General features: G+C 38.6%; 1 protein-coding gene across 4 annotated transcripts in view; it reads right to left on the bottom strand.

The window, feature by feature from the left end:
* The window catches only part of USP31 (ubiquitin specific peptidase 31), a 109572-nt gene that overhangs the window by 29976 nt on the left and 67059 nt on the right, over positions 1-12537 (bottom strand). For all 4 annotated transcript variants that reach the window (XR_012122261.1, XM_036992350.2, XM_036992351.2 and 1 more), the window contains exon 6: positions 4363-4507. Coding sequence is in view for 3 of the 4 variants with exons in the window: in XM_036992350.2 (XP_036848245.1) it covers positions 4363-4507 (145 nt within the window). In the remaining variant the exon portion in view is untranslated. The remainder of the gene's footprint in view (positions 1-4362; positions 4508-12537) is intronic.

Below are 12537 nucleotides of genomic sequence, written 5' to 3'. Positions count from 1 at the left end.
ATAATTGTCCATTTCTTCAATCCTTTGGAAGTACAACCTAAGGAAATAATATCCAACTGGAGAACTAAAGAAGGAAGCCCTCTACCACCACAACTACCATGACCACCCACACACAAACAGTAATACTCATCCAGGAGAATAAAATAAAGTGGTTTACACAAAAATATTCATAGCAGAATTCTGGCAATAAACTGAATATTCAGCAATATGAGACTTGCCAAACCTATTAAGGTATATCAGCAATATAGCAATTTAAAATTATTCCAGATGAATTAGAATTTTTAAAAAGAACACAGAATTTAGAAAAAAAGAAAAAATGTAATGTTCATTGAGCTATTAGAGGGAAGAAATCTTTTTAAGCTTAAATACCATAAAGAAAACACAATAGGAAGAGCAGCAGATTTTACTTCACAACCATTTTAAACTCTGATACGAAAAAATGAAAACAAGAGAAGTCTGAATTTGAGACAATGCATGACCTCATTTCTCTGATTCTTGGCAGATGTAAGGCTGAAAAGACCTTTCTGAAAGTGATCAGATCCCGACTGAGATAAGGGAAAACCACTCAACTGCAGAAATCAAGCTCTACGTCCAAAGAGCAGCCCATTTATTACTACGAGCTGTGGGACCAGGGCCATTACTTAACCTCCCCAAGTCACAGCTCCCTCATCTGTAAAGTAGTAGCCTCCCACATATCAAACAAAATATTTATAAGGTCTTTAGAACAGAAGCCAACACATATCCAGGAAGTGGAATACCCTTCCAACAAAGGTACTCTCTGGTTAAAATACGATAACCTTGGACCTCACCAAATTCACTTATAGACAGAAACTCAGTGTCAGCCATTAGCAGTCAGGGTGTGAAGAGAGACACGGAAAAATTTTAAGTTGGATGACCATTAGTGGGGCTTTTGCTATGTATTAGGAACTACACTCAACTGCTGGGTACAGAAAGATAAAGCAAAACATAGTCCCAGCTGCACAGAACTTTACAGTGTGGTGGAAGGATAGAGGAGAAAACAGAACCATTTCCACACCACATGCTGGTGTCAGAAATTAGCAGAAGCTATGAGTGGAGCACAGAAGGGCAGGAGTCAGCAAGCCTGAGGTAGGGGAAGTGAGGTAAGGCTTTCTGGACAAGTTGATGAATGGGTATTTTTTTCAATTAAAATTAGAAAACACTTTAAACAAACAAAAGCACTTGCATGAAAATGCAACTAGAAAACAAACAAAATGCTCCTAAGTCAAAAGAGAATGAAAACTCAAATAACAGACTAACTAGAAAACACTAATGTAAAGATGAGCAGACCAGAGAAAATTGAATTCTAAGCTGGCAGTGAAGAAAGCTGACCAAACCAATATACAGAATTACCAAAGGGTTTAGAATTATCAGAGGCACCAGAGACCTCTGGAAGTAGGAGGTGAAGGAAAAGAGGAACTAAAACAAGGACACCAAGACCATTCAATGAGGAAAGAATGGCCCTTCAACAAATGGCATTGGCAACAATTGAATATTTACGTGCAAGAATGGAGTTCAACCCCTACCTCAAGCCACATACAAAATTAACTCAAAATAGATCAAAGACCTAAACGTAGGAGCTAAAACTATAAAACCCCTAGAAAAAAACACAGGGGTAAATCTTCATGGCCTTGAGTTTGGGAATGGATTCTTAGACATAACACCTAGAGCATTAGGAACAAAAGGGGAAAAAAAGATAAAAAAGACTTCATTAAAATTAAGAACTTTTGTGCATCAAAAGACACTATCAAGAAAGTAAAAAGACAATCCACAGAATGGGAAAAAATATCTGCAGTCATATCTGATAAAGGTTTAATATTTGGCATATAAAAAAACCTTATAATTCAACAACAAAAAGATAAACAACCCAATTTAAAAATGGGGAAATGACTTGAACGGACATTTTCTCTAAAGAGGATATACAAATGGCCAACACACACATGAAAAATGACAAGCGTCACTTATCATTAGGGAAATGTAAATAAAAACCACAATGGCATAACACTTCACACCCACTAGGTTTGCTATAATCAAAAACAAAATAATAAATGTTGGCAAAAATGCAGAGAAATTGCAACCCTTAGATATTGTTGGTGGGATAAAAAATGACATAGCTGCTCTGGTAAACAGTTTGACAATTTCTCAGGAAGTTATACATAGAATTGCCATATGACCCAGCATTTCCACTTCTAGGTGTGTATACTCCTAAAGAATTGAAAACTATATTCAAACAAATGCTTGAACATGAATGGTCATAGCAGCAGCATTTCACAATAGCCAAAAGTGGTAACAAACCAAATGTCCATCAGTGGATGAATGAACAAAATGGTATACACATATAAAGGAATGAAGTACTGATCATGCCACAATGAGGATAGACACTAACACATCATGCTAAGTGAAAGAATCAAGTCACAAAAAGCCAGATATGACCTGACTCCATTCACATGAAAGTCCAGGACTAGGGAAATCTGGAGACATAAAACAGAACAGTGGTTGCTTAGGATGGGGTGGGAAGGGGAGATTGCAGGGAAATATGCCTAAGGAGACAAAGTAGTAACTAATGAGGCCGGAGCTGGAGAAAGGAGTTCTCAGCAGAGCAAACAGTGGGAAAGTGGGAAAGCATGGGGCATGTTTGAGAACTAAAGAGTAACTTGGACAGGGAGCAAGGGGTAGGAGGTGGAATATAAGAGGGAGACTGGAAAAAAAGCCAAGGGCCTAATCATGAGGGGCCATGCATTCTTCCAAGGTGCTTAGATTCAATCTTAGGAAAAAGGGAACCACTGCTAAGTCAAACAAGCATGATCAGAATTGTGTCAGAATAGGTGAGGTGGCACCATGAAGAAAGAAGTGAACAGGAGGAAGCACAGGGGATACTACTAAAAGAGTTACCAGAAAAGCCCAGTTGAGATTGGCTGTCTTGCCAATGAGTTTCAGTCCCAGGCAAGTTTGTTATGGATTCAATGTGACCAAAGAAAATGACAGCAAACATTCTTTGGGATGAAAGGGTTTATTACCTGGCTTGTTCTCCCGTTGGCAGGTCAAGCACTAGCATCTCTGCCTCTGCCCAGAGCACTGGGCCGAGCTCTCTATACAGTGCAATAATATTTATTGCCTAAAGGTGTGTAAGCGGTAGCCTAGCAACAGGCCAGTTACATCATCAGGTGGTTTAAGTTCAGTGAGGATCCTGGCCATAGGAACCTCAACTTCCCCACACTGGCCTGAGCTGCATCAGTGGCAGTAAAATGAAGAAGGAACGGTGAGCAGTGTTCTATCAAATTTAAGTGAATTTTAAGGAAGAAGTCAAAATGTCAGGAAGAAGTGCTTGGATTCAGCTTGGGTGCAGAGAAGGACAGTGGTGCCATTATTCCACAGAAGAAACGCAGGAAGAGTCAGTCTAAGAAAGAAATGCTGAATGTAAAATGCCTGTAGGACTTCTAAATAGAGATTCAGTGAAAGCTGTAAGTCAGGGAATGGATCCAAAAGAAAAGTGGGGGCTAGTAAGGAAGTTTAGTTCTAAAAGCCACGGCAGTAGAAACACTGGTAAGGCTGGGTGGAGCAGAGCAGTTCATTGTACATCAGAATCACCTGTTCACAAGATTGCTAGGCTCCACCCCCATGTCTTCTCATTCAGTAGGTCTGAATTTCCAGAATTTGCCTTTCTTACCAATTCCCAAAGACACTGAAGCTTTGCTAACCACTGGAGTACAGCAAAAAAGCAGGAGACCCAGAACCTTGAAGAACACTGAGGCTATGAACAAAGCCTGAATTGCCTGGCAACTCTTGAAATCAGAAATAGCCCCCAAATCCTCCCAGCACAGTAGTGAGACAGGCTTAGTTGTAAACCACAGCCCAAGCGGCAGGAAAAGAAATAGCATTATCCGGAGTTTTACTCTCTTTTGCCACCTATTAATGCACAGTTTTTCAAAGCAAGTAGCAAAAAAACAGTCTAAGGCAAAATAGAAATTAAGCATCAGAGACAGTAGCAAAATATAAAACAAAACCAAATTTTAAAAACGCTAAAGCATAATATACCTTCCTGAGTGCTATTACAAGATGCCAAAGAGGTCACTTGAAGGAGGTCATAAGTCAGTCCTGAGCCTCACAGGAGGGCTGTCCCAAGTGCCAAGAGGAAAAGACTAGAAATAAAGAAAATAGCTTTGCCTAAAACAGTAAGACTGTCTTCTAGGGAAATGTGTTACCACAAAATTTATACCATTACAAAAAAGTATTACGTGTATTTCACCACAATTAAAAAAAAATTAAACCATCATATAATAGACATGTAAAAGGGTAGTCACTTGTTAAACCTGTAAACTCTTATGCCAACAGATGCTCATTTACCTCTTTGACTGAGAATTCCTTCAGGCCTAAAAATCTCTGGAGTCTCAAAGGCAAAAATGCAGTCACTTTCATGGACTGTTTCCAGGTCGTCTGTGTCACAAAAGGAACGGTGGAAACCATCATAGTACATTTCTGTTAATACAATCTAAAAATAGGAAAAATGAAAATAGTTGGATAACCAGAAAGTCAGTACCAATTCATCTCCTAATTCTATTCTGAGCTTATCCAGATAGTCAGGACTTGCAGTGATCTGGGAGGGCTCTGAAACATCTCAGATAGCCCATGTTCTTTGCCTTTAATAAGAGTCTTGGAAGTGTAACATCTACTGTAGTTGTGTAACTATACACTCTGATTTCAGAATGCCATGGCATGAAATCCTCTAAGTTCCTCTAAGTTCTGGTGGAGAAGCAACTCAGGAGACTATAAAGTCTAGCCCCCTTGATTCACAGGGGGAAGACTAAAGAAAGGTAGAGTGACCTGCCAAAGATTATTCAACTATTCAGTCTCGTAGAGAGGAGTGAGTCCACATCTGATTCCAAGATTTTCTCCTCCATCACTGAATTTTCTTTACAAGTTAAAAAATGGGTTTTTGTATTTGGGAAAAAAATGAAATCAACTCTAATGTACAACAATAGGAACTGGTTAAATATATTACATCCCTACTGGAATTATAAAGCTATTACGAAGAATGAGCTGCACATATTTGGGCTATCATGAAAAGATCTCCTAAGTAAATAAGCAGAAAGGTAAAGAACAATGTATGCAAATGATTCCATTTTTATAAAGTAAATGTGGTATATGCACAGAAAAAAATAGGAATGAATATACAACAGAGTGTTAAAGTTAGTACCCCTTAGTTCTAAGATACGTAGGATGACATACTTTTTACTTTCTAAATTAAATTTCTAAAATGATCAAATATTTTACAATGAAACAGAAAAACAAAAGTTGGGGAAAAAACAATGGAGACATTTAGAGACTTCATTATTACATGCTCAGCAACACTGTCTAGTGAAAAAGCACCAGATTGAGAATAAGGAAGTTCCAGTCACAGCCTGCAACCAACCAGCCTTGTGACCTTGAACAAGTCACATGGTTTCCCTGGGCCTCCTTCAAATGAGGGGGTTGGACTAGACCCCTAAAGTCCTCACTACTAAAGCCAACATACTACAAATTTATGAGGTGAAAGAGGCTGGTGGCTTACTCCACAAACAGTCCAAGAAAAATATTCTTGACACATTTTTCTTCTAATGATTTTAATGACAATGCTGTTTTTCTGCAAGTTAACATGCAAGTGTAATTCACTTTATCCACCAAGCTAAGGTCAAAACCAGTCTTGTAATTACATCACCCCACTTAAACCACATGCAAAAAGAGCCACACAGTGCTGAAGTTTTAATGATACAACCAGATTTGCCTTGGACCTTGGGAACACACTTAAGCCTCCCTCTCTCTCCTCATCCTGAAGGAAAAAACAAAGCAGCAGCACTTCAGAGTAAGGAAGAGTATGTGCCAGGACTTGGCCTATGAACACATGAGATATTGGCTGTATTAGGACAACACTGCTGCCTGATTTGTTTTACTGTGGGAACTTCCCAAAGGAGGCCACAGGAGGCCAAAGCACAGAACACCGTTATTACTCAATTGATTATATAGCAGCTTCCAGGAGCTATGCAGGGAAAAGCTCTTCCCCCACTGACTCATCCTTCCCTACTGAATCTGAAACAGGGAATGTTTTCCAAAACTAAATCATAAGAATGAACTGAATAAAAGCTATATGCAAAAATATGTCAAGTCACAAACAGATCAAAAGTATTTTGGGATCTCCAGGAACGAAAGAGTATTAAGAGAACTGTGTGACCAATCCAAATGGAACATTATTCGCATTATACAGGTACCAGAAGAAGAGAGAGAAAAAAGGATAAAAAGTGTCTTTGAAGAAATAATTGCTGAAAACTTTCCCAAACTGGGGAAGGAAATAGTCTCTCAGACCATGGAAGCACACAGAACTCCCAACACAAGAGACCCAAGGAGGACAACACCAAGACACATAATAACTAAACTGGCAAAGATCAAGGACAAGGACAGAGTATTAAAGGCAGCCAGAGAGAAAAAAAAGGTCACCTATAAAGGAAAAATCATCAGGCTATCAACAGACTTCTCAACTGAAACCTTACAGGCCAGAAAAAAATGGCATGATACCTTTAATGCAATGAAACAGAAGGGCCTTGAACCAAGAATACTGTATACAGCATGATTATCATTTAAATAGGAAGGAGGGACTAAACAATTGCCAGACAAGCAAAAGTTGAGGGAATTTGCCTCCCACAAACCACCTCTACAGGGTATGTTAGGACTGCTCTAGATGGAAGCACTCCTAAGGCTAAATAGATGTCACCACAGAAAATAAAATCACAGCAAAGAAAGCAGACCAAACAACTACTACCTAAAGGCAGAACAATAAAATCAACTACCCACAAAAGGAGTCAAAGGAAACACAAAAGAACACAAAATAAAACACCTAACATATAAAGAATGGAGGAGAAAGAATAAGGGAGAGAAATAAAGAATCATAAGACTGTGTTTATAATAGTTCAATAAGTAAAGTTAGATGGTAAGACAGTAAAGAAGCTAATCTTGAACCTTAGGTAACCACGAATCAAAAGCCTGCAATGGCAATAAGTGCATATCTTTCAATAATCACCCTAAATGTAAATGGACTGAATGCATCAACCAAAAGACAAAGTTACAGAATGGATAAAAAAGCAAGACCCATCTATATGCTGCTTACAAGAGACTCACCTCAAACCCAAAGACATGCACAGACTAAAAGTCAAGGGATGGAAGAAGATATTTCATGCTAACAATAGGGAGAAAAAAGCAAGTGTTGCAGTATTGTATCAGGGAAAATACACTGCAAAACAAAGAAAGTAACAAGAGATAAAGAAGGACATTACATAATAATAAAGGGGTCAGTCCAACAAGAGGATATAATCATTATAAATATATATGCACCCAACACAGGAGCACCAACATAGGTGAACTAACAGAATTAAAGGAGGAAATAGAATGCAATGCATTCATTTTAGGAGATATCAACACACCACTCACTCCAAAGGACAGACCCACCAGACAGAAAGTAAGGACACAGAAGCACTGAACAACACACTAGAACAGATGGACCTAACAGTTATCTATAGAACTCTACACCAAAAGTAGCACGGTACACATTCATCTCAAGTCCACATGGAATATTTTCCACAATAGACCACATACTAGGCCACAAAAAGAGCCTCAGTAAATTCCAAAAGATTGAAATTCTACCAACCAACTGCTCAGACCACAAAGGTATAAAACTAGAAATAAATTGTACAAAGAAAGCAAAAAGGCTCACAAACACATGGAGGCTTAACAACATGCTCCTAAATAATCAAGGGATCAACAACCAAATTAAAATAGAGATCAAGCAATATATGGAAACAAATGACAACAACAACACAAAGTCCCAACTTCTGTGGGATGCAGCAAAAGCAGTTTTAAGAGGAAAGTATATAGCAATCCAGGCATATTTAAAGAAGAAAGAACAATCCCAAATGAATAGTATTAAGTCACAATTATCGAAATTGGAAAAAGAACAAATGAGGCCTAAAGTCAGCAGAAGGAGAGAAATAATAAAGATCAGAGGATAAATAAAATTGAGAAGAATAAAACAATAGAAAAAAGTCAATGAAATCAAGAGCTGGTTCCTTGAGAAAATAAACAAAATAGATAAGCCTCTAACCAGACTTATTAACAGAAAAAGAGACTCAACACAAATCAACAGACTCACAAACGAGAAAGGAAAAATCACAACGGACCCCACAGAAATACAAAGAATTATCAGAAAATACTATGAAAACCTCTTTGTGAACAAGCTGGAAAACCTAGAAGAAATGGACAACTTCCTGGAAAAATACAACCTTCCAAGACTGACCAAGGAAGAAACGGAAAGTCTAAACAGACCAATTACAAGCAACGAAATTGAAGTGGTAATCAAAAAACTACCCAAGAACAAAACCTTTAGGCCAGATGGATTTACCTTGGAATTTTATCAGACATAAAGAGAAGACATAATACCCATTCTCCTTAAAGTTTTCCAAAAAATAGAAGAGGAGGGAATACTCCCAAACTCATTCTATGAAGCCAGCATCACCCTAATACCAAAACCAGGCAAAGACCCCACAAAAAAAAGAAAATTACAGACCAATATCCCTGATGAACATAGATGCAAAAATACTCAACAAAATATTAGCAAACCGAATTCAAAATTACATTAAGAGGATCACACACCATGACCAAGTGGGATTCATCTCAGGAATGCAAGGAGGGTACAACATTAGAAAATCCATCAACATCATCCACCACATCAACAAAACAAAGGACAAAAATCACATGATTATCTCCATAGACGCTGAAAAAGCATTCGAGAAAATTCAACACCCATTCATGACAAAAACTATCAACAAAACGGGTATAGAGGGCAAGTACCTCAACATAATAAAGGCCGTATACAATAAACCCACAGCCAACACCATACTGAACAGTGAGAAGCTGAAAGCTTTTCCTCTGGGTTCTGGAACAAGACAGGGATGCCCACTCTCCCCACTGTTGGAGGTCCTAGCCACGGCAATTAGACAAAACAAAGAAATACAAAGAATCCAGATTGGTAAAGAAGAAGTCAAACTGTCACTATTTGCAGATGACATGATATGTACATAAAAAACCCTAAAGACTCCACCCCAAAACTACTAGAACTGATATCGGAATACAGCAAAGTTGCAGAATACAAAATTAACACACAGAAATCTGTAGCTTTCCTATACACTAACAATGAACCAATAGAAAGAGAAATCAGGAAAACAATTCCATTCACAATTGCATCAAAAAGAATAAAATACCTAGGAATAAATCTAACCAAAGAAGTGAATGACCTATACTCTGAAAACTACAAGTCACTCTTAAGAGAAATTAAAGATGACACTAACAAATGGAAACTCATTCCATGCTCGTGGCTAGGAAGAATCAATATCATCAAAATGGCCATCCTGCCCAAAGCAATATACAGATTTGATGCAATCCCTATCAAATACCAGCAACATTCTTCAATGACCTGGAACAAATAATTCAAAAATTCATATGGAACGACCAAAGACCCCGAATAGCCAAAGCAATCCTGAGAAGGAAGAATAAAGTGGGGGGGATCTCGCTCCCCAACTTCAAGTTCTACTACAAAGCCACAGTAAACAAGACAATTTGGTACTGGCACAAGAACAGAGCCACAGACCAGTGGAACAGAATAGAGACTCCAGACATTAACCCAAGCATATATGGTCAATTAATATACAATAATGGAGCCATGGACATACAATGGCAAAATGACAGTCTCTTCAACAGATGGTGCTGGCAAAACTGGACAGCTACATGGAGGAGAATGAAACTGGACCATTGTCTAACCCCATATACAAAAGTAAATTCAAAATGGATCAAAGACCTGAATGTAAGTCATGAAACCATTAAACTCATGGAAAAAAACATAGGCAAAAACCTCTTAGACATAAACATGAGTGACCTCTTCTTGAACATATCTCCCCAGGCAAGGAAAACAACAGCAAAAATGAACAAGTGGGACTATATTAAGCTGAAAAGCTTCTGTACAGCAAAAGACACCATCAATAGAACAAAAAGGAACCCTACAGTATGGGAGAATGGGAGAATATATTTGTAAATGACAGATCTGAGAAAGGCTTGACGTCCAAAATATATTAACAGCTCACACGCCTCAACAAACAAAAAACAAATAATCCAATTAAAAAATGGGCAGAGGAACTGAACAGACAGTTCTCCAAAAAAGAAATACAGATGGCCAACAGACACATGAAAAGATGCTCCACATCGCTAATTATCAGAGAAATGCAAATTAAAACTACAATGAGGTATCACCTCACACCAGTAAGGATGGCTGCATTCCAAAAGACAATCAACAACAAATGTTGGCAAGGCTGTGGAGAAAAGGGAACCCTCCCACACTGCTGGTGGGGATGTAAATTAGTTCAACCATTGTGGAAAGCAGTATGGAGGTTCATCAAAATGCTCAAAACAGACTTACCATTTGACCCAGGAATTCCACTCCTAGGAATTTACCCTAAGAACGCAGCAATCAAGTTTGAGAAAGACAGATGCACCCCTATGTTTATTGCAGCACTATTTACAATAGCCAAAAATTGGAAGCAACCTAAATGTCCATCGATAGATGAATGGATAAAGAAGATGTGGTACATATACACAATGGAATACTATTCAGCCATAAGAAGAGGGCAAATCCTACCATTTGCAGCAACATGGATGGACCTGAAGGGTATTACGCTCAGTGAAATAAGCCAAGCGGAGAAAGAGAAATACCAAATGATTTCACTCATCTGTGGAGTATAAAAACAAAGGAAAAACTGAAGGAACAAAACAACAGCGGAAACACAGAACCCAAGAATGGACTAACAGGTACCAAAGGGAAAGGGACTGGGGAGGATGGGTGGGTAGGGAGGGATAAGGGGGGGGGCGAGAAGAAGAGGGGTATTAAGATTAGCATGCATAGAGGGTGGGAGAAAGGGGAGGGCTGTACGACACAGAGAAGACAAGTAGTGATTCTATGGCATTTTGCTGTGCTGATGGACAGTGAATGTAGGGGGGTTTATGGGGGGGTACCTGGTATAGGGGAGAGCCTAGTAAACATAATATTCTTCATGTAAGTGTAGATTAAATATAACAACAACAAAAAAAAAAGAATGAAAGAGAAGGGGGATTACTCCCTGATAGGATAAAACTAACTATAAAACAACAGTTAATGCATGCTTTAAATATCCTTAATTTTGATCACTTAAAGGGTGGCAGATGATCGGCTATGGAGGTACACTTTTCTGATAATATTCCTTTCTCTTAAAAAAAAAAAAGCAGTTCCTGTGTGGTGACCTCCAATGAGTTCTACACAGTGGTATAAAGGGCATATCAAAGTGTGGGCAAAGGGTCTGTTTGTGTTTATACAGAGGATCAAAGCCTAATTTGGCTACCCAGAAAATGAACTAAGATACGATATGAAAAAGAACTTCCAACATCAGCACTCTCTGGAAGAGTCATACCAGAAGATGATCATCCAAAAACCCCAACAAAGATCCATGTGCTGCTACAGCTGAAGATGCACTCATCCCACCGGTTCCTGGACTTCCCATGGAATGAAGAAGGAGATATCTAAGCTGGCCTGTGCATACAGTAAAACAACAAATTTGACTGGATCTATACTGTTGGAACTCAACCAAGAATTAGGAGAAGTGCAAATTGTAGCGCTCCAAAATCTTACAACTACAGACTATCTACTGTTAAAAGAACAGATGGGATGTGAACAGTTCCCAGGAATGGGTTGTTTTAATTTGTCTGATTTCTCTCAGACTGTTCAAGTACAGTTGGACAATATTATATCATAGACAAATTTTCACAAATGCCTAGGGTGCCTAACTGGTTTTCTTGGCTTCACTGGAGATGCCTGGTAATTATAGATCTGCTTTGGTTATGTAACTGTATTCCTATTATGTTAATGTGTGTGCACAATTTAATTAGTAGTTTAAAACCTATACATGCTTAAGTTACCCTACAAGAAGATATGTCAAAGAAATAATCAATCTTCCCATGTTTTCTTCCGTCTGCTACCTCTATAGCTTTTCTCTTCCTTCCTAATTACAACCCTTAAATAGAATTCGTGCCTCATATCGAATTCACCGAGTATCATAATTCCTCCAAGTGGTAAAGATACCTCAAGACAAATGCTGGGCATAGAAGCCACAGGATATAAATCTGCAAAGAAGTAAAAAGCTAACCTTTTCAAACAATATGGCGTCTCTCTCACTTACCGACTTTACATTTCCCTGTATGGCCCCAGAAGATGACTGGTTAGCCAGAGACAGGTAAGATTCCTCAAGGGAGGAACAACCTAAGACAGGCACAGTCGCAGGGGGGCATCAGGTGAGAAATTGGGGATCAACAGAGGTGAAGCTTAGAACCTCACCCCCCTATTTTGAGAGAAATTTTCTGCATCCATAGATGTTTTATTGCCCTTGCCTAGCTTGGATTAACACATAGTCTACAGGTACA

Source organism: Manis javanica, chromosome 10 (assembly GCF_040802235.1).
Source record: "Manis javanica isolate MJ-LG chromosome 10, MJ_LKY, whole genome shotgun sequence".
NCBI classification, from domain to species: domain Eukaryota; kingdom Metazoa; phylum Chordata; class Mammalia; order Pholidota; family Manidae; genus Manis; species Manis javanica.
This window is presented reverse-complemented; position numbering and strand designations above follow the sequence as displayed.